The sequence below is a fragment of the Equus przewalskii genome, chromosome 9, assembly GCF_037783145.1.
Source record: "Equus przewalskii isolate Varuska chromosome 9, EquPr2, whole genome shotgun sequence".
In the NCBI taxonomy this organism is placed as follows: domain Eukaryota; kingdom Metazoa; phylum Chordata; class Mammalia; order Perissodactyla; family Equidae; genus Equus; species Equus przewalskii.
Genome location: NC_091839.1, coordinates 49,718,185 through 49,742,766, shown reverse-complemented (window position 1 = coordinate 49,742,766; position 24,582 = coordinate 49,718,185). Strand labels below are relative to the sequence as shown.

General features: G+C 36.4%; 1 protein-coding gene across 9 annotated transcripts in view; it reads left to right on the top strand.

The window, feature by feature from the left end:
• FBXL4 (F-box and leucine rich repeat protein 4) overlaps positions 1-24,582 on the top strand; it is a 67,019-nt gene that overhangs the window by 20,981 nt on the left and 21,456 nt on the right. For 6 of the 9 annotated variants that reach the window (XM_070556717.1, XM_070556716.1, XM_070556718.1 and 3 more), the window contains exons 4-6: positions 3,848-4,193; positions 13,141-13,385; positions 19,059-19,272. In XM_070556717.1, coding sequence (XP_070412818.1) covers positions 3,848-4,193; positions 13,141-13,385; positions 19,059-19,272 — 805 coding nt within the window. The remainder of the gene's footprint in view (positions 1-3,847; positions 4,194-13,140; positions 13,386-19,058; positions 19,273-24,582) is intronic. The other 3 variants (XM_070556720.1, XM_070556722.1, XM_070556721.1) reach the window with 1 other exon arrangement.

Below are 24,582 nucleotides of genomic sequence, written 5' to 3'. Positions count from 1 at the left end.
CATATTCTGGTCCTCTTGACTTTATGGGCCAAGAAACTTGATTGTCTCATTTAAATCACAATTGACCAGACCCTTTACTGGTTGATTCTTTTTAAAGCAGATGCCAGTTTGTTAGCTCCAGTTAGAGACGGGCTGGGAGGCAGGCAGTGAGTAGGTACATCTATCAGAATATTTTTCTTTCGTTTGTTTTTCTGTTCTTTCCTTTCACTTGCAGCTGGTGAAATGGAACAGTGTTAGCAAGAGAACTTTCTTTGCGCTGGCTGCTAGACATGCTTACTAACCAGGAGAATTTTGGTTATAAGGAAGGTTTGGCCGTTCATGTACCTGGCTTCCAACCTGAAGGAAAACATGTTTTCTCTGGTTTCCCTTGATGAACTTCTCTTTCTGTCTTGTCTACCTGCTGCTTCCTGGGAGCCCTAGACAGACTTTCTTAGTGAGGTAACAACAGATCGACAGTCACAAAGACAGAGTGGTTTGTTTCTTTGTTTCTAGGCACTGGATGCATGGTTCCATTATTCAGTACAATCAACAGAAAGAGAAATAAATGGGCCGGTAAAGAGAATGCTATTGGTTACCATCCCAGAATTAAGTGTTCCAAGAGCAGACTGAAGCACAGCCTGAAAAGGATTCCCAGCTGAATTTTGCACATATGATACCGTACACTTAAAATACTTACATAGGACGTCAGATTTGTCCGATTTGTCCAGTAGATAAATACAGTATTGTGAGCATATACAGTAAACATGTAAAAGTACAGACTACAAAGGCCGTGGCTTACAGTAGTTTAATCACGTCAACACTGCCCTGGGTCTGGGGGATTAAAAGAGTTGGGGCTGTGTCACAGAGAGTGTGTGTGTGTGTGTACACACACACGCACATGTGTGCATTGGTTTGTATTTGCTTCCTTGTTTTCACTGACTAGTTTTCAAGATTCTGGCTTTAGTTTTCCAGAATAAAAAGATATTGGCATATTCTCTTGTTGGGTAAAATAGATACCTTTCTCTTTCTACTTTGAAATAATATGTTCCACTTCTATTAGGGAATTTTAAACAAAAAGTCACCGTAATGTAGATCACCCCAAATCAATTTGTATTGATCTCATAGTTGATGTTAACTTAATTCAAATGGCCACAGACCTGTAAAAGAATTTTTCTGTCTTTTTATCATTTTTCTTTGTTACTTTTTAGATTATCAAGAAAAACCAAAATAAAACTGATACTTGAGAGTTTTTAAAATTTAGACATATTTTTAAATATTTTGATATTATTCTACTTTAAGTATGCTATCATATTTACAACTTGTATATAACTAAATATATAATGTTCATGCTATATAGAAGTCAGAAGCAAAAATGATGCTAAAATAGCATTAAACTTGGTAAGTTTAAACACACTAGAAGTGTTAAGGATGTCAATTTAAAGCATCGTCTTAACCTTGTCCGTTCTGCAAGGTGGACAGAGAGGACTTTAGTAGATTAACACATTATTAAAATAAAATATTTCTACTCTAATCAATGCTTTTCTTTAAGCTTATATTTGTAATTTTATAATGTAATTTACATTATAATGAAATTCAAGCTATACATGAAGAACATATGTTCTCTGTGTATTCATTTATTGCAAAGGACCTGTCAGAGGTGATTTCTCTGTTACATTGTTAGTATTTCTGTTAAGCCTTGTAAAAACCCCTTGTTGAAGCTCAGCAGTAAATTGGGCTGGTTTAGTCCACATGTGTTGTGAACTAGTACTGGCAGTTATTTCACAGGGGCCTGAACAGTCCCGTTTCTTAGACATGAAAAGTTCCTCCAAGATCATCTGATATCATTTTGTAGGAGCAACAAAAGGATGAGTAAAACCAAAGTTTGAATTTTCTGATGCATTCCACCATTTATGCCATGATTCTTGGATGTATCCTGTCCAAAATTAGGAGTGTGTCTTCCCACCAACAAGTTCTAATGTTTCGTCCTTTGGTTCCGCTGTACCTGGGTGGCTGGCTCGCTTAGCTGTATAGGTTTACATTGGAACCTTCGGATCACTTCCATGGTTAGGAACCCTCAAGATTGTTGCCCTTCAGCTCTAGGGGCTCTTGGGTCTAGGCTGGCATTCCGTATTTGCTTTTCTGCCTTGTCACAGGAAGAAGAAGGTGCCCAGCCTGCTTTCCTTTCCTCTGTGAACCTGCCACAGCCTGCTCTGTCCCTTGGAGCTCTTCCCCAGCTTCCCAGGATTGGTTATAGAGTGGGACCAATCTCTCCATTCCTACTTTTGTGTCGTCTCCAAATACAAATACTCACAGGCTTGAATTTATGTTTGATGGGTTTTAGTCCTAATTTTCAAGAGAGAATCAGCAAAACTAGCAAATGTGGGGTGATTATAGAGGTTCTGGTAACTGCAGAAGTGCCCACTGTTATGTTTAGTGATATGTTTACTAGGATCCCCATTGAGCTTCTAATTTTTGCTTTTATTCCCAAAGGTAGGAATTACCATACTTCCCTTCTCTATTCTCCCAAGATTGCTGCTCTCTGCCCTTTGTGTCCCATCTTGGCCTAAAAACCTTTAGGTTACCTGTATGTTGATGATTTCTATAGTTCGGGCTCAGATTTCTTCCCTGAGTTTCACATCGTTTTGTCTAGTTCAGTTTTCCAAATGCCTTGTTGTAGTCAGATTTTACCTACATCTCAATAGGTCATTGGGCCAAGGAAATGAACTGACAATATATTGGAGGGAAAAAAACTCTCATGTGATTAATACATGTGTGAAAACATTTTAAGTGTTATTAGTAATCAGTGAATTATAAATTACCTCATATGGAGATATGGCCTCTATGAAATTAGAGGTTATTTTTAAAAATGAATAATGCTTTCAGTGGTCATTCTTATATACTACTGGCATAAGGTTCTTTGAAAGCAGTTTGTAGTGTGTATTGAGAGACTTGAAAATAGTCTTTGAGATGAAATCTTTATTTAAAATATTCTGCTAAGGTAAATAATTAGAAATAGAAGAAAGATGTTTATTAAAGTACTTTTTGTCTGTGTTTCTAATTGTTCTGATATATTAGGAAACAATATTAGAAATGGTTACTTATGACATATATGTAAGAATATGATGTATCTAATGATACTATAACGAATCTTTAAATAACTTAGGGAAATAGTTTTATAAGAAGGTATATATGAAGAGACGGAATATGAGTTGGACCTTAAAGAACAGTTGGGCAGATAATAGAAGGTTGTTCATTTCCTTGGGGGAAGACAACATGAAAAAAGATGCAAAGGTGGAAATAAGTTTATTATGTGGAAAGTAATGGTTAATCTGGCTGGAAAGTGGGAGTTCATTTTGGAGGAACAGGAGAAAATGTTATTTACCTGTTATGTGGTAGATACTTGCTAGGTACGAGATGACTAAAAGATGACAATAATGGAAATTTAGGATAAGGGTATATATGAGACAATTTCATGACAAATTGGACAAAACCTACCAACTGGATAAAAGAAAATCAAAGCTAATGAAAGTTTTGCATTTTTATGATGCCAGCAAAGCCGAATGTCGCTTTTCATGTGTCTCTGTCTGCCTATTCCAGTTTTAACTGACCAGTGTGAAATCTGCCAAAAAGGACTTTCTAGGAGTGGTGAAAATAATTTAAGTAGTAAAAATATTTTAAGTAGTACGGTCTATGGCATTTGGTTTTTAAATTTTTTTCATGTCCTGGAAGCAATACTTGTGTTTGTTCTATTCACCGTATTTAATGCCTTTGCTTCACACTATCATGTATTGGGCGTGGGGCCATAACCATAAGGTAACAGCAAATCTCGTTCTCAACGGTATTATAGGGAAGTCTCTTTCTTTGGCAGATGGGAGATTCTTTGGTCAGAGAGACCTACGAAGGTGAATGCTTCCCAGGCTCGCCAGTTTAAACCTTGTATTAAGCAGATAAACTTTCCCACAAATCTTATACGGCTGGAAGTAAATAGTTCTCTTCTGGATTATTACACTGAATTAGATGCAGTTGTCTTACATGGTATGAAGGACAAGCCAGTGCTTTCCCTCAAGACTTCACTCGTTGACATGAATGATCTAGAAGATGATGACTATGAAGAAAAGGATGGTTGTGGAATGGACAATCTTAACAAAAAGTTCAGCAGTACTGCCCTCAGGGAAGGGCCAAATAATGGATATTTTGATAAACTACCTTATGAGGTAAGCCAAAGATATTTAGTAGTAATAGTGGACATAGCACTATAATTTTAAATTTTTAGGTCATGATTTTTTTTTTTTTTTTTGCTAGACATCTGAGAAATAGAATCATTGGTAAGGTGTGCATAATCTGATGTATTGTCTATTTTGATTTTGGAAAAACTAGGCAAAATTATGTTGAGTAATTTCACCGCTTTTGTTCTGGGTTGACTTTAGTGATTCTGGATAAACTATTAAATATATGTTACTATATCACGGATTAACAATAACCAAAATACATAAACCAATTATAAATTACACTCCACTTTAATTCATAATTATGCAATGTAAATATGGGCAATGTGTGCTTAACTTTATACCAGTTATGTTAAAGATGATTTGCTATTAAAAATAAGAGCATTAACAAGATTGTGAGAGAAATGTTTATTCTGTTTAATAGTCCACAGTTTCTCCAAGTGTCATTCATTCTTCTATACTAACTCTATTCTGTATTCTTCTAACTAGCTATAATTTTTGTTCTAGACAGGTGCAGAGTGCCTTTATCGAAAGTCTTTTTTCAGTGTGTCCCTACAGGGGCGTTGCTGCAGCAAATTTAGCCTCCCTGGCTCCCAGGCATCAAATGCCAGTAGCGCACCCCTGGGGCGGGGGGCGAGGGAGGGATGGGCCAGGTATTTCTGTGTCCTGCTGAGAACTGCTGTGTGTGGTTAAAAATAATATAATCAAATCTTTTAAAGAAAAATGTATAAAGTCAACTTTTAACGAATTCAGACTATCTCCCCTTCCAAATTGGTGAGTATTTCGGGTTTCAGTGTAATAACCCAGGTAGCTTAATTGCATGGAACCATACGGTAGCCCCTTCGATGCGTGACGGTAACTGTAATGCCTGTGCAACATCTTACAGTTAAAACGCGATGGTGCATCCTGTGCAGTAGCGAAAGTTGCCACATGAAGTTGAATTTAAGGATCCAAGGTAATTCAGTCAGTAAACCATGGGACCAGGATCCAACCTAAGCCTTCTAGGTCAAGTCTTGTGTTATGGAAGGGAGGCTTCGCAGATTGGACAAGACCCTCTGGCTCTTAGTGGGAGGAAGGAGAGAAGACGAAGAAAGAGTTGAGCTGGGGAAAGAGAGGAGCATTGGATATTGACAATGTTGTTCTGAGGAGGATCTGTCCTGGCAGCGGTGGGAGCAGTTCGTCTGGAGGAAACTAAATCCCTTTGATTCTTACCCATTTCCTAAAACTACGAAATAGAAATTTAAATTCAGCAAATATATTTAAACAGTTTATTGAATTCTATCCAGTCCTGATAAAATGCTTGACACATAGCAATCAGATGAGTAACTGATGGGAACTTCAGGCAGAGGGAAGAGATTGTACAAAGGTGAGAAGACGTAAAACTCTGTGACCTGTTTGGGAACTCCACTGTTTCATTATGGCTGGAACAGGATTTGGCAGCAGAAGCTGCAAGAAATGAAATTGGATGGAGGCTCAAGGTGGCCTCAGTGAATAACTCCTCAGGACATCATTCACATAGACGACAATGATTGGGACCTCCTAGCGGTGGCAGTGCATGCACAGCCTGCTTGGCTGCATCATAGAGGGCCCTGTGGGTTTTACCAAGAGGTTTGCATTTTATCCCTTCAGCCAGTGGTCCTCGAGGTGCTGTGTTTCTCCAGTACACAGCAGAATCAGTTGGGAGAGTCATAGGTACTCCAGACATTATAAATAACTTACTTTTGGTGAAAAATTAGAGCAGATTCAAGATTATAGCTGTAGTAATTTCACACTCACTTTGTCGGGTTCTCTTATATTCTTCATATGCTTTTTTTGAGTGGGAGAGAAAGGTGTGGAATAATAGCGAACATTCCAGGAATTATCCATAATATGCAGGCATTTTTGCACATGCTTTGGCTCACAATTAGCATAATTGCCCAGGTGTTTGGCCTCATGTAAATTTTGTCTTTCATATGTGTCATGGTATAAAAAATGATTGGGAACCTTTTCTGTAGTTAGTAGGGAAACATTGAGGGTTTCATTTTATTTATTTTAAAAAGGAGAATAACAAAATGAGATTTCTGTCTTAGATTACTCTGTTGGTAAATGAAGAATAGACCAAAAGGTGGTCCAGGTGGGAGGCAGAGACATCAGTTACGAAGCTACTACAGTGATTTAGTCAAGAAATGATGAAGCCCTGGATACTGGAAGGTTTGGAAAGGCGATGAGTGGGAGAAATATTTCAGAGATGCAGAAGGTAGAAATCAAAAGTAACTAGTGAATGTAGAGATGAAGCAGAACATCAGAGGGACTTTTAGGTTTCTGGTTGAAATAACTTGGTGGATGGACATGCCATTAACCGTAAAACAGTGGGGGAAGGTGGGAAGAGCATTTGACTTTGAGGTGCCTGTGATTCATCAGAGCAGACCTGTCTGGGTGAAGACAGTAGGCAGTTGCTATTTGAGTTTGAAACACCAAAAGGAGGTCTGAGTTTGTGTTTGAGTGAGTCTGCTTGAAAGAGGGGAGGGGCACCATGGAGATAAAATTGGCAGCAAAACTCTGTGGAGTGTGAATAAAGGGTCAAGAATAGAATTCTGGTAATACTAACATCTAAGAGTACCATAGACAAAGACAAGTCAGAAAGGGCACTTGAGACAAAGATGAGAGTCTTAAAAGCAAAGCAATAGGAAACTAAAGAGGTGTAAAAACCATAAAAAGGATGTAGTCAGCCACATTGCTGCAGAGAGCCAAGTGACAAGTGCCCACTGGTTTTGGTCATTGGGAGATCTTTGATAATCCTTTACTATTATCAGTTCAACAGAGCCATGACCATGGGGTGAGGGATGAGAAAATCTGACCATATTTACTTAAGGCATCAAGGAGCAGGGAGGAAGCAGAGACAAAGAGTGTTTACTCTGAGTATAAGCAGAAAAATACTTCTGTTAATATACTCTAATATAGGCTCTAACATGAATAAGACTATCCACCAATAAGGAATAACACCTGGCATCAAAACTAACACTCCACCCCTTTATGTTACACTCAAAAAATGCATATCACAATGAAGGAGAGTATGAAATTATTACACATATTATCTGTTCTAACCTACCTCTTTTTTCTTTTGCTGAGGAAGATTAGCCCTGAGCTAACATCTGTTGCCAATCTTCCTTTACTTTATATGTGAGTCACTGCCACAACATGGCTGATGAGTGGTGTAGGTCCACGCCTGGGGTGCAAATCTGCAAACCCAGGCTGCCGAAGCAGAGCACACTAAACTTAACTGCTAGGCCCTGGGGCCAGTCCCCTAACTTAGTTTTTAAAGGGAGAACAGACAAGTGAGTGGTGGATGACAGCAGAATGGGAAGATTTCTGTTTGTGATGCAGGTTGGGAGAGATTTGAACATGTTTATTTGCTAAAGGGAAGGAGCCACTAGAGAGGGAAAGGTTCCAGTACATGCAGGGGTTTTAATCACTTTGACAAAGTCATGTAGATGGAACCAAGAGATAGAATCTGAGGTCCTAGAGGACGTTAATTAGCCATGATAAAAGCAGAGTACCACACGTAAAGAGTTAATACTACAAAACACTGAATGATTCCATAGTGAGTACAAAAAGACACTCCTTTAAATAAAAGTTACCCAAATTATTTAAAGGAAATCCAAATTATTTAAAGGAAAAAAAACATTGAAATATATCCAGTGGTAAAATGTTTGCATAGTTGAAAGTAATTGTATTATGAATAGAGTGGGTTTTGAGGGCAGATAGAGCAACTGTGTTTTGGGGGTCCTTCCCAACACATCACATCCTGCATTCACCATGGTATCAAATGGTACTTTATGCTAGGATACCCCTATATAAAAACACGTTTTGACAGACACTAGATACTGGATGAGTAATGATTTATGGGTATTGTCTGGGTAACAGGCCTGAAACCTGTTATCTTTTATTTAATGAAAATCCCAAAGTGTTCTTTCACATGTCAATGTCATGGTCTCCATGACTTTTCATTGTTCTTTTTCTATTTTGATGTTTGCTTAAAATGTAATATTAAGGATCATAGAATGTTTTCACACATTATGCATCTTTGGATATTAGTGACTTTTGTTTGGAATAATGCCAGAAATTGCTGGGAGTTATTTAAATTACAAACAATCTGGAAAAAGTAAATTATTTATCCTCTGATACTGGGATATATTTAACTTTTAATGCCTCTTTGCACTAACTGCTTAAAAATTCTACTGAAGTAACTTTTAATATTATAGTTAAAACAACACATTTTTAATTCATTCTACAAATGTTTAAGGTCCTACTGTGGCCAAGCCCAGATGGCTCATAGGTTCTTTCAAACATTTAAGAAAGATAAATCCTATATTATTTAAACTGTTTCAGAGCATAAAGAAAAAGGAAAGTTTGGGGCTTTTTTATGAAGCCAGTGTAATGCTATATCACACAAAACTACAGACTAATTTTACTTCTGCAAACAAATAAAATATAGCAATAGAATTATTTTAAAAGATAATAGAATCATTCAGGATGTATTCCTGGAATTCAAAGTTGTTTTAATATTAGAGAATCTATATAATAATACCATAGTACTAGGTCAAAAGGAGAAAAAGCCCATGATCATCTCAGTAGATGTACAAAATTGGTTGATAAATGACAGCTGGATAGAAATCCAAATTTTTATCTATCTCTGTTAAAAAGTAAATACCTTATTGAGCTATCTACTAATTGTCCACTACCAAGTGTTGTTAACCAAAAGCTATTAACCAAAACATCATATTTAATTGTCAAACACTAGGTATGCATTATTTAATATAGTAGCCACTAGCGACATGTGCTACTGAGCACTTGAAACATGGCTAGTCTGAAGTGAGACGTGCTGAAAGTGTAAGACACACAGAGTTTCAAAGACAATACAAAAAAAAGGGAATAAAGTATCTCAGTAATAATTTTTAAATTGATTACATGTTGATAATTTTTAATATCTTATTAAATGAAATGTATTAATATCACCTGTTTCTTTTGACCTTATTTTATTTTTAAATTCTTTATTGATGAATAATTGACAAATATAATTGTATATATTTAAAGTATACAACATGACGATTTGATATACATATACATTGTGGAATGATTACCTTGATCAAGATAATTAACACATATATCACCTCACATTAACTCTTTTTCTGTGTGTGTGTGATAAGAATGCTTAAGATCTACTCTCAGCAACTTTCAAGTATACCATACTGTATTATTCACTATAATCTTTTTGACTTTTTAAAAAACGTAGTTACTAAAATATTTTAAATTACGTATGTGCCTCACATTCAAATTAAAGCCAGGAACAAGGCAACAGTGTTACTTAACGTTGTTCTGAAAGTACTCATTGCTGGAACATATAAGACAGAAATTAGTCACAGTTTTTGGTAAGGAGGCTGTAAAGTCATCATCATTTGCAGACAATATGATTATGTACTAGAATACTCGGGAAAATAGACCAAAAACTATTGGGAACAATAAGTACGTTGTCAGGTTACGAAGTTAATAGACAAAAATCAATAGCTTTAGGAACTCTAGGAACACAGATGATCATTAAATGATAAATCATAGATGCCCTTGAGTAGGAGGACACAGTAAAGGTGTCAGTTTCCCTTAAAGTAATCTATGTATTCCATGAAGTCCCAGTTAAAACGGAAACAGAACTTCTGTTTGTTCGTGTTTTAATTGAAAAGTTCATCTGAAAAACCATGAAAATACTCAGGAAAATTCTGGGAAAAAAAAGTGATGGAAGGGCCACTATCCCACCAGATAAAGCATATTATGAAGCTATAATACTGATATTTGTGGGTCGACAATGAAGATTGAGTCTCTTTTGCAACCAAACAATCCAGTGCATTCCCACACATAAACTTCTAAAAATTGAGAACAAATGTATTTATTTGATCCAGAGGGCTACTGACATGGGAGAAATAGTGGATAAATAAATGGATCAGAATGGAGTCCAGAAACAGACCAAACGAAAGAGGAAGTATTATTGGCAGCCCCCTTGGCAAAGGGTTACATTACTATAATTAAAAAAAAGAAAAACCCAAAACTGCAAATAAAAACAGCAGTGCCATATTGGTTTTTTTTTTTCCTTCTTTTTCTGCCTTTCAGAATGGCAAAAAATGAAGTCTTGATAGCAGTGCTGTCTAGGATATAAGAGAATGAGTACTTTTATACACTGTGGTAAATTGATGCAAACATTGTGAAGGGCAATTTTGGGCTTATATCAAAACTTTTAAGTTTACGCTAAAGTATATTTGCAAAGTTGGCCAAGATGTTCTTGCATACATACACGCAATGATATTGTGGTGTTATTTGCAATAGGAAAAAACCCCAGGAAATACATCAATGAGAAATTAGTTGAATCAGCATGTCACATCTGTAAAATGGAGTGGGGTGGATTTGTATGTACAGATATAGAAATATCTACAAGACAGATCATTAAATGAGAAAACTAAGGTACAGAACAGTGTACATAGTATCATTCTTAGAGTGCAAATCAAAGAATAGAATTTCGTACATATTTATCTGGAAGAGATCAGAAAAGCTGTTAACAGGGCTTACCAATGGAGAGAGAGACTGTAAGATTTGAGAATAGAGAGGGAGAAACTTCTTATTTTCTACCTTTTCTTCAGTGTTTGGGTTTTCTAATGTTGGACCTGAAGTTTTCTTTCGTTGCTTGTATAATATTTTACATGTCAACAGTTTACATGTTATCTGGATGATAAGATTTTAGACTAATTTTTAATTTCTTTATATTTCCTTGTTTTTATAACAACAGACGTACACCTTAATGTTATTTTTTAAAAGCCCAGTTCAAATGTTAAAAATAAATACTGGCCCTGTGGCCGAGTGGTTAAGTTCACACGCTCAGCTTTGGCGGCCCAGGGTTTTGCTGGTTCGGATCCTGGGCTCAGACCTAGCACTGGCCATCAAGCCATGCTGAGGCGGCATCCCACATAGCGCAACCAGAGGCACTCACAACTAGAACATACAACTGTCTACTGGGGGGCTTTGGGAAGAAGAAGAAAAAAGAAATTTTTAAAAAAATAGCAAAAACACCTCAAGCCTTGCTATACTCAATATATATGTTAGTCAGAAATGCCTATGTTTTATATACACTCTTTAAACTTATTTTAGGGGGCTGGCCCGGTGGCCACTGGCCCTGTGGCCGAATGGTTAAGTTCACACGCTCGGCTTCGGCGCCCCAGGGTTTCATCAGTTTGGATCCTGGGTGTGGACATGGCACTGCTCATCAGGCCATGCTGAGGTGGCATCCCACATGCCACAAGCAGAGACACTCACAACTAGAATGTACAACTATGTACTGGGGGGCTTTGGGGAGAAGAAGAAGAAAACAGTAGAAGATTGGCAACAGTTGTTAACTCAGGGCCAATCTTTAGGAAAAAAGCAAACTTATTTTACATATCATGCTGTTGTCATTCTTTATTTTGTAATATTTTGGCCAAAAACAGTGAACTTCTGACCTGAAATCAATACTGGGCCTACATAGTCAAATAAATTGAGGAAGAGCATTTAGGTTAAAGGTCATATTTGCAAGGCAAAAACTGTAGCTAGATAAATGCACTGCATTAAGTTAAAAAAGCTCCACCTTCTCTCTCATCTAAAGATTTTTACCATTTAGCAAATATTTGGTCTTTTTTTTTCCTTTATGTTTCTTGGTTCAGAATAGGCTATCAGCAGTAGTTCTTTGAAAATTTGTTTAGAAGCCCTCAACTGTTTACCATAAGGAAAAAACAAATCTTGGACTAACTGAAGGAAACTATTCTAATTAGAGACAAATTTTTTTTTTTCTTTTTGTGAGGAAGCTTGGCCCGGAGCTAGCATCTGTGGCTGTCTTCTTCTATTTTTGTATGTGGGTCACCACCCTAGCATGGCTTGATGGGTGCTGTAGGTTGTACCTGGGATCCAAATCCACGAACCCTGGGCTGCTGAAGTGGAGTGTACTGAACTTAACCACTATGCCACCAACCTGCAAACCCTGGGCCACCAAAGTGGAGCACGCCGAACTTTACCACTATGCCACCAGGCCTGCTCCGAAAATCTTTTTGATTCCTCCTCAATACTTTTTGGCATCTGTTTGCTCCTCCATCATCACTGCCGGCTACCTTACCCAGGCCCCTGTGTTCTCTTTCCTAGAATTCTGCAGCAGCCTCCTGGCTGGTTTCCCTTCCTGTCTCCCTGCCTCCGGTAGTACCTCCTACACTGATCTTTCTAAGTCTGACCATGTCGCTCTGCAGTTTAAATCCCTTCAAGACTCCTCATTGCTTTTGGGATGAATCCAGCCTCCTCCATGATGCTCTTTGTAACCCAATCCTTACCACTAACTAGTCTTTCCTTTCACCTGCTTGGCCTCTCACCCTTTAAAGCAGAGCCTTCCTGGCACAAATACACGTTCACTTGGGGTCAGGCTTGTGTTTTGTTTGAGGCTCTAGGAGCATTTTATGCTTCTCTTCATCAAAGCTATGAAAACATTGTACTTATCATCATACTTACCAATCTCCACCAGCCTCTGAAAACTCTGAAAATGGAAACTCTTTTCTCTCTGTCAGCAGTGTTTGGTGTGTTGTAGATGTTCAGTGAATGTCGAGTCTATGAAAAATTGTATTGTTCAACGGATTACCAAAATATGTCTTTGCACTGTAAAAAAAATGAGTGGTTAACATGAGCTGAGTATACTTTGAATAGTTTTGAAATGTAATGTGGTCCTATGTATGTGTGGTTTCTTCTGATCTGGATAATTCTGTTGAATGTTGACTTATTTAGGATGTGAAAACATTGTTATAAAATATATGATACTATTGTTCTATGTTAGACCATATTATATGCTTACTAAAGTGATAGTGTTTTTCAGTCTTGATGATCTTGCTTTCTCTGTTCTGTGTAGCTCATTCAGCTGATCCTGAATCACCTTACTCTCCCAGACCTGTGTAGATTAGCACAGACTTGCAAACTCCTGAACCAGCATTGCTGTGACCCACTGCAGTACCTCCACCTCAATCTGCAGCCCTACTGGGCAAAACTCAATGACGCCTCCCTGGAATTTCTGCAGGCTCGCTGCACTCTCGTCCAGTGGCTTAATTTATCTTGGACTGGCAATAGAGGCTTCATTTCGGTTGCAGGATTTAGCAGGTTAGTACCAAGCCTTGCAGAAGTTATTTCACCAGCAGGGTGTACTTACTGTGTCGTAGTTTCCATAATAAAAGTTTGGAATTATAGACCATGTACTTTACAGAAATGAACAAGAAAGACGTTTTGTGTATTGTTATGTTCAAGAATGCTTCTGCTTGTGAAAGTGAATGAGTTTCACCGTCCTCTTGAGCTAAAATTCACGGTAATAGGAAGGGAAACTATGCCCTTTACCTCATATTTTTAAAATCCCAAGTAACTTTCAACAGAGCTCCTTTTTTTTTCCTTTCTCATATTTTCAGCAAAGATGATTAACACATTTTAAAAACTATTTCCAAATCAAAATCTACCTCTCTAATGTGATTTGTCAGAAATGGAAAACAATTTATTATAGAACATTTTTAATTAAATCTTAATTACATGTGCAGTACATCACCCAAATTTAGAAGCTCATTTAAACTAATTATGTTGAAAATGCAATTGCATGCTAAACAGGCGACCATACTTGCAGACCTGCCCAGGTGTTTCTGCTCCTTTCTATTTAAGCATTTAGTTTCCTTACTATTAAATGTCACCTGTTAAACATTTGAAAGCTTGCACAAGTGCGATTTCATTAGTAATGTCATAGTAGTTGGTCTTATGATACAAACAGGTGTTTTTCTCTTAACCTTGATGATGCTTATTTTCATTGTATGTTACAGTATAATCCCATGATTTCGTTGTTAAATAATGAAGAGTAGAAACTTTGGGGAAATCACCTATTTTTGATTAATGAATAATCTTCTATTCTGTTTTTAGAAGTTAGAAATGAACTACAGCTCTCCCTACGCACATCCCCAGTGGGTGCATTCTTGAACAGTGGTTTATGAATTAGAAATTTGTGTATTGAGCCTTGTTTCCCCTTGACTCAGATTATCAAAAATAAAGTCTCAGTTCCAGAAATACATATTTGATACCATTAGATTTGGATGAAATAATAATGTTTAAATAGTAATAATGTCTTCAAAATGCTGGTATTGATAGTTCATGCATCAAAGTAAAAAATAAACACAGGCGGTAATGGCTTATAGCATATGTTGAAACCATGGATGCACTGAGTTTCCTTCTTTTCTGCCAGAAATAGAATCAGGGGAAGGGGATCTTAGATAAAAGAGAATGGTGTTGTGGGTCAGAGAGCCTAAAGACTTTATAACATGCTATGGATGCAACATTCTTTGTCATTATGTAAATTTGCTTAAGAGGGGATATCTATAGTAGAAAAATAAGGCATTTCTTTTTGGCAGTGTGATTTCAGTGAATTTTTATAGAATAAAAATTGCTGGACATTTAACAGCTATCCAGCGAAACACAGCTTAGTCCTTTCTACTGCCTCTTGTCCCAGACACACAGACTTCATTTGGAAATTTTCCTGTCTGCTAATAGGACCAAGAAGAACTGAAGCTAAGCTGAACTGTGGGTGGTTAGAGCATGCTCTGTGGATCATAAACCAAGACTAACTGACTTTGAGAGCACATAGAACAATTGGTTTCAGTAAGCATTATTTTACCTTATAAGGACCTTTTCAGGTACTTTAATTACTCAAGTGTTTGTTTTCAGCTTTTGTGTGTAAGGCATTCTAGTGAGTGGTGTTGACCATGTAAGGAGATGGCTAATATAGTTCCTGCCTTCAGGCTACAGAAAAGATAAAGATATAAACATATCAATATGTCCTTATATTTTTATAAATAAAATAGGGTGGCAACTGTAGAGTATAGGCATTAAAGAAAACATTGGTAGTGAATGGCTGAAGTCCAGCTTCTTTGGTGAAATGTTGCATATAGCCATAATATAATGAATAAAATGTAAAGGTAATAAAAAAAATCAGTTTTTTTTAACTTATGTAGCTCATTCTGGTGCATGAGCAGAAACAAAAGTAGTGGGAAGAAAACTTAGCAATGCTGTGTTTAAATTTTAGACTCATAATGGATAAAAAAGATCTTCTTTTGCAAGGTTAAATCCTCAGTCTGCTTTCTTGCCAGCAGTTTCTCTTCCATTTTCAATTCAGCCATGTTGGTTGCTGTGAGACTGTGTAAATAATCACAAAAGTATATACATAAATTTGTTTCCATATTTTACTGTAGTATTTCAGTCACTAAAACCATAAATCTTGATGGCATTCCTTAAGCATAGAGATTGTTCCCATTAAGAAAAGGAAAGCCTAAAAAGCAAGGAGAGAGACTCTTTTTTGGGGTGGCAGATGTTGGAGTTTTGCCTGCTGGTTGCTGTTGGCCCCCTTGACTTGACTGCTGAATCCATAGTCATGATGGCTTGTAGGCAGCATTCCCAGAATAAACAATAAATATTCATGACTTGATTATTAATGAATAATCTATGAATAAGTATGGTCTATTTATGCTCATTACTGTGAAGAAGATTTATTTATAATGCTTTAAAGGAAAAGGGTACATTTTTAAACTGGAGACCAATGATGATGAGTTGCTTTTTGAGCAAATCTTGGGAAAACCAGGCCGGCCCCGGTAGAGTTTGATATAGTTTATTTTTGTTGCCTAAAAACCTTATGTTCACAAGTTGGAACTATTTAACTGGATTTTAAAGAACTTTTTAGGAATTTGTATTTTTCAACATAGCAGGGAAATAGGTTGAATTGGAATAACGAGAACTTAAAACTTTTAATCAGTTATTAAAATCCTATTCTGTCTACAGATTTGTGATTTGCAGCTTCAAGTACTGCTCATGCATATCATTACTCATTAAAATCACATCTCTTATAATTCCACTTTTCTTTGATAATGCAGTTCTCTAAAGTCTTGGCTGTTCCTTTGCCTCTCTGCCTGTTTGTGCTTTGAGGCTTAATCATATCACCTTGATCTCTGCCTCAGTTATGTAGAGATCTTTACCCCTAACCCCTCTACTTGTTTCCTTCAGAAAACATTCTCGGATGCATTCTAGATTCAAGAACTTTATTGGATGTTTTAACACAGAGCTACAGTTTTATTAGATAAAGAGCTTATTGCCTATTCATATATTTGTTTATTCCATTGCCTACCTATGCTTTACACAGTGTCTCTTTTAGATTGTCAATTCCTAGAGAATAGAGACGATTTTAAGATTTCCTTTCCTCTTCCTTCTCCCACTGCTGGATAATACCATACACAGCTGAGCAGGAAGTTTTGTTTTTAATGACTTTATTTTGGATCAGATATATTAAATAATGTTCTAAGGTTATTTGGATTAAAAATTTTCTTAAATATGCTGTTTTATAAAACTCAGTGAGGGTCAGCTAAGAAAACATAAGATTAGGAACCAGAAGCCAGGGATATTTATATCTCATTCTCTCCTTTCCTTTAGACATCAGACAGGTTGTGAGGATTAGTGCCTTTTATTTTGTGATGAGTAAACTCAGATTAAATCGTTCGTTCACATGATGTTAATTATTTTGGGATACAAGATACCATTTAGTAAATTGCTTCTTATGTACTTATATTATTCTGGAAAAATTAATTCACCTCATAAGGATAAGCAATTTATTTCTCTCTCTAGAGACTTCTTTTCTCGTAGCAGGAGACCTAGTTTGGGATTGTTTATCTGAACTTAGGTCTTCTCATAATACCCTCAATATCAAGAAACACTTTATGAGGCTCCATCACATGGAATGAATAGGCTGTAGGAAATAAGGAAGCTGTAGTCCTCCTTTCAGGTGACCAGTATAGAACTGAGGTGAATAAATAGATGACCAAGCCAAAAACATACATATAATCATGCAGTAAAATGAAACTTACATGAGGAGCATTCAGGAAAGAGACAAGTGTTTGTGTGGCTAAGTTTTTGAGTCTGCTGCTACTTCTGCCTTCTTGGAACGGAGATGTTATGAAGAAGTAGGCAGTGTAGACCTTGTAGGTTTAGGAAGAGAGAGTATGGTGATATTAACCAAGTGTTAACTTCCTGTTGTCCTTCCCTGCTTTAATCTCCTCCTTGGCACTTTTCACTCTGTAACTTACTATTTATTTTACTCATTTGTTTGTTTATAGTCTGCCTCTCTGATCAAAAAGTCGGTGAGCTCCATGAGAGCAGGGACTTTATTTTGTCCACTGTGAACTCCCCAGTGTCTGGAGTAATGCCCAGGTCATAGCAGGAGCTCAGTAAATATTTGTTGAATGAACAAAGGAACCTGCTTGATGCAAACTGAAATTTAGCTAAGGTAACAGTGGTAAGAGGGGTTGGGGGAAATCCAGGAGAGGGAGTAGCTTGAGGGGTGTCAGAATTTTCAAGAAGGAGTGGGCAGTTGTGTGAAATGCTACAATCAGTCCTATGAAGACTGAAAAGAAAGGCCATTGAATTTGATGTTTAAAAGCAAAGGGCGAATTTAGGGAGAAGAGAACACGTATTGCAATGGATTAAGAATAATGGGTATTCAGGTGTCTATAAAACATGTAGGCTACTGAGTTATTTGCAATATTTAAAATAAATTTGTAGCAACTGAGTTTTTTTTGCTGTTGTCTGAATGTGAGTTGGCCAAGATTTAACTTTTAGTTTACTGTTTCTGGGTGCTCTCTGGCCTTTACAGACTGCTTTCACATGTTGTTTGATGTTGCGTGTTGATTGTGATGCAGCGTGGTGAGTGCTGTTATATAATTCCAGTCAGCCTTTTATAGCTGAGGAAATGCTGAGACTCGGCTAGACACCTTTTCTAAGGTCCCATGCTAAGAAGTAGTGGAACTGGGCACTTCCTTTATTTACATAAGTGTTTGATTTAGTCAATTTTCTTTTGTATGTGTGTCTGTAAGCTAATTAAATCATTTAGGAAAAGATGTGGCATAAATAAACAGCATGTTACTGATGTGACACTGAAGCAAGAAAATGTCAAGAGATCTGGACAGGAATGATTGGTGCACCTGTTTAAGGGTTCAAGTTACTTAGTTGATAAAGTTTCATGCATGCAAATACTCCTAGACTTGCATGTACTTTTAGATTATTTTCAGATGATGGTGATGGACAGGACTGTTTTCCCCCCGTCTGTAATGTAACTAAGATAAATATTGTTATTCCTACTCTGATAGGGAATTTTGTGTTCTCTAAGTGTAATTATTTCTGTGTATTTTATGTGAAGCTGCAATTGTGTGTCTTGTAATAATTTCAACATCAGTCTAGCTGCTAAATAGTAACAGTTACAAGGAACGTATCATAATAGTACAGTGAAACCAACCCAGAAATTTTCTGAGTTGAGAGAAGGCTACTCTGGTTTGTTTTAAGGTCATTTAATTAAAGCTCTCACTTTGTGTGCCACATTCAAAATAAATTATCCAGTACTGAATGGGTACTGTTTAGGGGGAAATAGCTTCCAAGAGTTTAGAGTTTGGTTATATTTTGTTTTTTGGCTCTGCCAACTCGGGTGTGAATTACAGGTAAGAAGGAGAAATACACCCTCTGCTTCCTTAATTTTCCACGTAGCATGAGCTGACTTTTTATGTGATGTGAATCCATTTTATCTTCTTGGGTTGATTATTTTAGCCTAACCATTTCAGTATGCAGTAAATGAAAATTTAAGTGAAACAATTTTATGTTTTCCTTAATAGGAACCTATTCTTCTGAAAGTGTCTGCTTAGAGTTGATATAATTCAAAGTACTTGCAAAAATCTTTTAGTTTTACAAAATTCACATGGAACATTGTCTTTACAGGTTTCTAAAGGTTTGTGGATCTGAATTAGTGCGCCTTGAATTATCTTGCAGCCACTTTCTTAATGAAACGTGCTTGGAGATTATTTCTGAGATGTGTCCAAATCTACAAGACTTAAATCTCTCTTCCTGTGATAAACTGCCACCGCAAGCTTTCAACCACGTTGCCAAATTATGTGGCCTTAAACGACTTATTCTCTATCGAACAAAAGTAGAGGTAAGAATATACTCATTATTTACATCTTTGCTAGTGTAATAGCCAACTGAATACTTGGTTGCCTATCATTGCTCATAATAATGTAATTTCTGATTTTTAAATAGATTAAGTTTATGATGCCACCTGACTATTGTAAAATCATTAGAGCTGATTCAGTCATTTCAAAATTATTTAGAGTCTGTTGTGTTGCTTTTTTTAATTGATTAGCCCACTTATTGTCATGTACTTATTGCCTTGACACCAGTCATGTTGCCCTTCTTTCTATTCCTTGAACATTTTGATCTGGTCCCAGCTCATGGCTTTTTCTCTTCTGCCTGTCTGGAAAATTCTTTCAGCTTATTACATGGCTGCCTTCTTCTCAGCTCAATGTTAAACTTAAGTATTTTTTTGTCAGAGATGGCTTCTTGGACATTGATAAAAGGTAGCCCTACTTCTGGGTGGTTTCTTTCGTATCACCTAGTTTTCTTTCCTTTTCAGAATCTTTATCACTCTGAAATTATCTTATTTGTTTTCTTGCTATTATATGTCTTCTTAAACTGGGATATAAGTTTCATGAAGGTAGGAGCCTTGTCTATCTTTTTCATTGCCATGTGTCCAGCATCTAGAATAGTACTTGGTAAAAATTGACCATTCAATAAATATTTATTAAGCGAATGAATAATATAACCAAATTACTTTTCCTAAATGATAAACCAATGGCTTTTCCATTATAGTGAATCCTTGTCTGTCTTGAATGTTACCTTGGTCAAGGTGTTCAACCTCTCAATATTTCAGTTTCCTCACCTCTAGAATGGAGATAGTAAAAATACAGCTCTCAGAGGGTCATCATGAGAATTAAGTTACATGTAAAGTAGTTTAGAGGGTGCCTAGAACATAGTAAACTGTCAAGAAATATGAGCTGCTAATAACAGTGGTAGTAATACTATCATCATGGTAGTTTTGTAGTATGTTGTATTATGTGGTAGGGGAAGTCTCCTCTCTCTATTCTTTTTAAATGTTTTGGGATTTTTTTGTTTTAAATCCTTGTATATTATTCTTCCAGGTATCTTTTTCAGCAAGGATTTTATTAGAAGCACATTCATTATATTCCCTTTTGCTCTTTAATAAGGCTTCCTGTCTGTTCATTTAGGTCTTGTTTTATGTCCAAGAGCATGTTATAGTTTTCTTCACTTAGGTTTTATGTCTTTCTGGTTAAATTTATCCCTTGCATTTTGTAGTCTCAGATACTATTTTCTCTTCTATTTAATTTTAATTGGTTGTTGTTAGTGTAAATAAAAATTTGGTTTTCGTATATTTATCTTGTATCTGCCCACCTTACTGAGTGCTTATAATTGTTCTAATAATTTTTTACTTATATCTTTTAGATTTTCTGATGATACAATTATATAATTTGGAAATTAATATGCTTTTCTTCCTTTTACAATACAGTTGGCTCTCTGTATCCGGTGGTTGAATTCGCATCTGTGGATTCAACCTAACATAGATCAAAGACCTGTGATGGTTCTGTCTGTCCTAACATGTACAGAGTTTTTTTTGTTGTCATTGTTTCCTAAAGAATACAATATAACGTACAGTATTACATAGCATCTATGTTGTATTAGGTTTTATAAGTAATCTAAAGATGATGTAAAGTATACGGGGGTATGTGTGTAGGTTATATGCAAAAACTATGCCATTTTATATAAGAGACTCGAGTATCCATGGATTTTGGTATCTGTGGGGGTCCTGGAACCAATCCCGAATGTATACCGAGGGACAGCTGTATTTGAAGTGTTGCTACATTAGATAGAACTTCCTAAATAATGTGGAATAATAGAGTCACAACAGGCATATCAATCTTATTTCTAATATAGTGGGAATGTCTTCAATGTTTCATTTTTTTAATATTTATACAACAAATATTTGAGTACCTATGTGTGCCAGGCACTGTTCTAAGCAGTAGGACTTAAGTAGTGAGCTAAATAGACAATTCCTCATATGGCTTGCTAATCTTATGTGTTGTTTGATGTTGCTTTCTGATAGTTAGTCTTTATCATTCTTGTTTGATTATTTTATCAAAAATGTATATTGTAAGTTTTTAAGCCCCCATTAACACACTCATCTTTTTTCTTCTATTTATTTATTAATATATGAATTTATGTTGAACAGTCCTTATGTTCCTGGGGTAATCCTTACATGTTTTAAATTTAATACGTAGCTAGGTTAATTTCCTAATATTTTGGAGCCAAACTGCCTGGATTTGAATTCTAGCTTTATCACTTAGTAACTGTGTTACCTTGAGGATGTTTCTTGACCCCCTGTGCTTCAGCTTTCCCTTCTATAAAGTGCAGATAATGATAGTATGCATCTCAAAGAGTTGTTGTGAGGATTAAATGATTTAATATACACAATAGTGCATGGTTCATAGTAAATATTCTTTAAGGGTTAACACATAAATACTTTTTACATCTGCTTTTTAAGGGAAATTGAGCTGTGATTTTTCATGCTATTTTATCAAGTTTGGGGCTGGGGTTATGAAAGCTTAGTAAAATGATTTGGGAAACTTCCACCTTTTTCTTTGATCTGGAATTACTTGAATAAATGGAAATTATCTGTTAGATAGAGTTTACCTGTAAAGCCATCTGAATGTATAGCCTTTTTTGTTGGTAAATAAAATAGCCTTTTTTACCAATTGGTAAAATTGGTAAAGAATAGATACCTTTTTCTGGACATAGCTTTTTTCCTAATCTATGGAAGCCTGATAGTATATGCGTATGAGAGCTTCTGTTTAATGCAGTATTCCTGATTTTGGGCAAAATGTTTAGCTAGAGTTTAACTGGTGACCTGGTATTGTGGAAAGAAGACTTTGATTCTAGTTCTGGCCCTACCAGTGACAGCTTAGTGATCTAGGTTAAGTCACATAGTCTGCCAAATTCCCTGGTTCTTTATTTGTAAAACGAGAGGACAACCATCCTTGAATGCCAGTTAGAAGGGAGTGTTAACCCGTGTTTTCATTGGTCTGTGGTGAAATGACTCACCATTTGTGTGGGTATAAAATTGTCAGCTATCTTATCTTGGCTAGGCCTGTCCCTTCGAAATTATGCCATACCTGCTTGTTACTATTTTATTGGTCTGTAGTATAAAGTCTAAGATTCTCTGAGCAAGATAATGCCTCATTTAGGAATTTTCTGATTAAATTTAACTTTAAGAGGAAATGTAGCAGAGTTAATTATTAAATAAACCTTTGGGAAAAAAATAGGGTAAAAACTAAGAAACCTTCTTAGTAGCTTGCTAATTAATATAATCTGTGATGATTTGTAAAAATATATCCCATATATTTACATGATCTAATTGTCAGAGAATCATTAAATAGTCCATAATTTTCTTCAATTTACTTCAAGAAACTTATGAAATATGATTATATTTTTTAAAAATATGATTTATAAGGATTGAGAAGCTTTCATATCTCAAGAGTGGAGATATATATATGTGTATCTAGGTCTAGATAGCATCAGCTCCAGATTCCCTCAGTTACTTAAATATAGATGTAAAATCATTGTGTGAATGCGTTAAAATTTGGGTTGTATCCTCTGTTACCACCTATTGAAGTTTGTTTTTAGTAGTCCCTTTGCTAAAATACTGTAAAAATCATTTATAAATTTATCCTATACAATTTTTCTGACATTGAGTATGTAGAAAAATTTATAAAATTGATTTTCATTGGTCTACAGTTGACTTATAATAAAATTAAAAATAATATCATTTTAGTGATATAAATGGCAAAATTTTAAATTACAAAACACTTCCCCAGGCATTGTTCACTTTTTCTGCTTCCAAACTCTGTATTCACTGCTCTCTGCCTGTACTTTATTCCCTTCTATTATCTTCTCATTTGTGAGATCTATATCAGACTCCCACGTGGGCACTAAGTAACTCAGGAGAATAAAGGGAGAAGGCAACACCGTCAGCTGGTCTCTTTTGAAACAAGCAGATGCCACAGCCCTGGTCTTCATACAATCTGTACACATCTCCCTTGTCACTTAAGCAAAGCCTCATGTCACCCCCTTCTCCCTTCCGTACACCCACCCTTTCGGTCCTGCACTCGATGATGGTGGTGGATGAGAGCACACGGGGAAGGAGAAGACAAGATTTAGAGGACTGGCTTCTCTCTAAACCTTCCACGTAATCACTGGCCGTACATTCAGATGTTATAAACTGTTTTGAAACAAAGGAATGGCATTTGACTTCAAGTGTCTCTGTTTGCTCTAAGGAAATATATGAGAAGAAAAAGAAGATATGAATGTGTTCTTAAGTGGTTAGGCATAGCCAGGTTATTGCAGGCCTGATAACTCAATAAAAATGAGAACCCAGGAGAATGAAACTATGGGAGGATCAGAATTGCTTTATATGCCAGATGGTGGATCCTGGCATGCTGATGTGGCCCCTCCCTGAGCCAGTGGTGAAACAGGCAGTGGGCCTCGGGCGCTGGGCTTCTCTCTGCCTGACAGATATTACCAACAAGGCTGCTGCGTTGACCACCGAGCCTCAAGTGTAGCCTTGTCAGGAACCGGGGTGGTATCCTAGTGCACATCCTTTGTACTGCTTGATTGCTGTTTTGGTAGTAAACTAAAATGAGAGCAACCTTAAAACAAGTCCCAGGTGTCACTCAAAAATTGTCAGTAATTTTCAAGCCCAGCCTTTTATGGTCTGGCCTAGCTCGTGAAGATTTTTCTCTCCAGCTCCACTGCTTTGGAAATACTATTGCTAACATCCTACAGTGAGAGAAAGCAGTAGTAGGATCTTGTTGAGACTTTAGCTAAGATCAAAACTGCTTAGCAGTGAGGTTCAGGTATCTGATTGATACATTATTTGATGGTTGAAAACTGGGAAGATATTTGTTATTTAGTCTGTGTCATGGACCCCAGTCATAAAACTCAGTCCTTATCTTGGCTTTCCCAACTTGAAAGATTTATGTGCTTGGGTAAGTAACTTATACTAAGCTGAAAGTTTATCTATCTGTTAAAAAAAAAAAACCCTATCACTTAGGCTATTGAGAAGACCCAATTAGGTCATACATGTAAAAGCAATGCTCACACTTTATAAATTAGATGGGCATGTGTAAATGTGAAAATGATAGTATAGATTTACTCATCATGGTCCTACACAGTTGTTCCCACATTCGTGAAGTATTCCTATAAATCTGCCTAAATAGGAGTACCTTTTCCATCATATGCTAAGAGAGACTTAGACTGAATTGTCTCTTTCACCGTTATGATTTGTTTCTGGTAAAAGGAACGTTCATTCCTAACTTGTAAACTCCATAATGAGAGG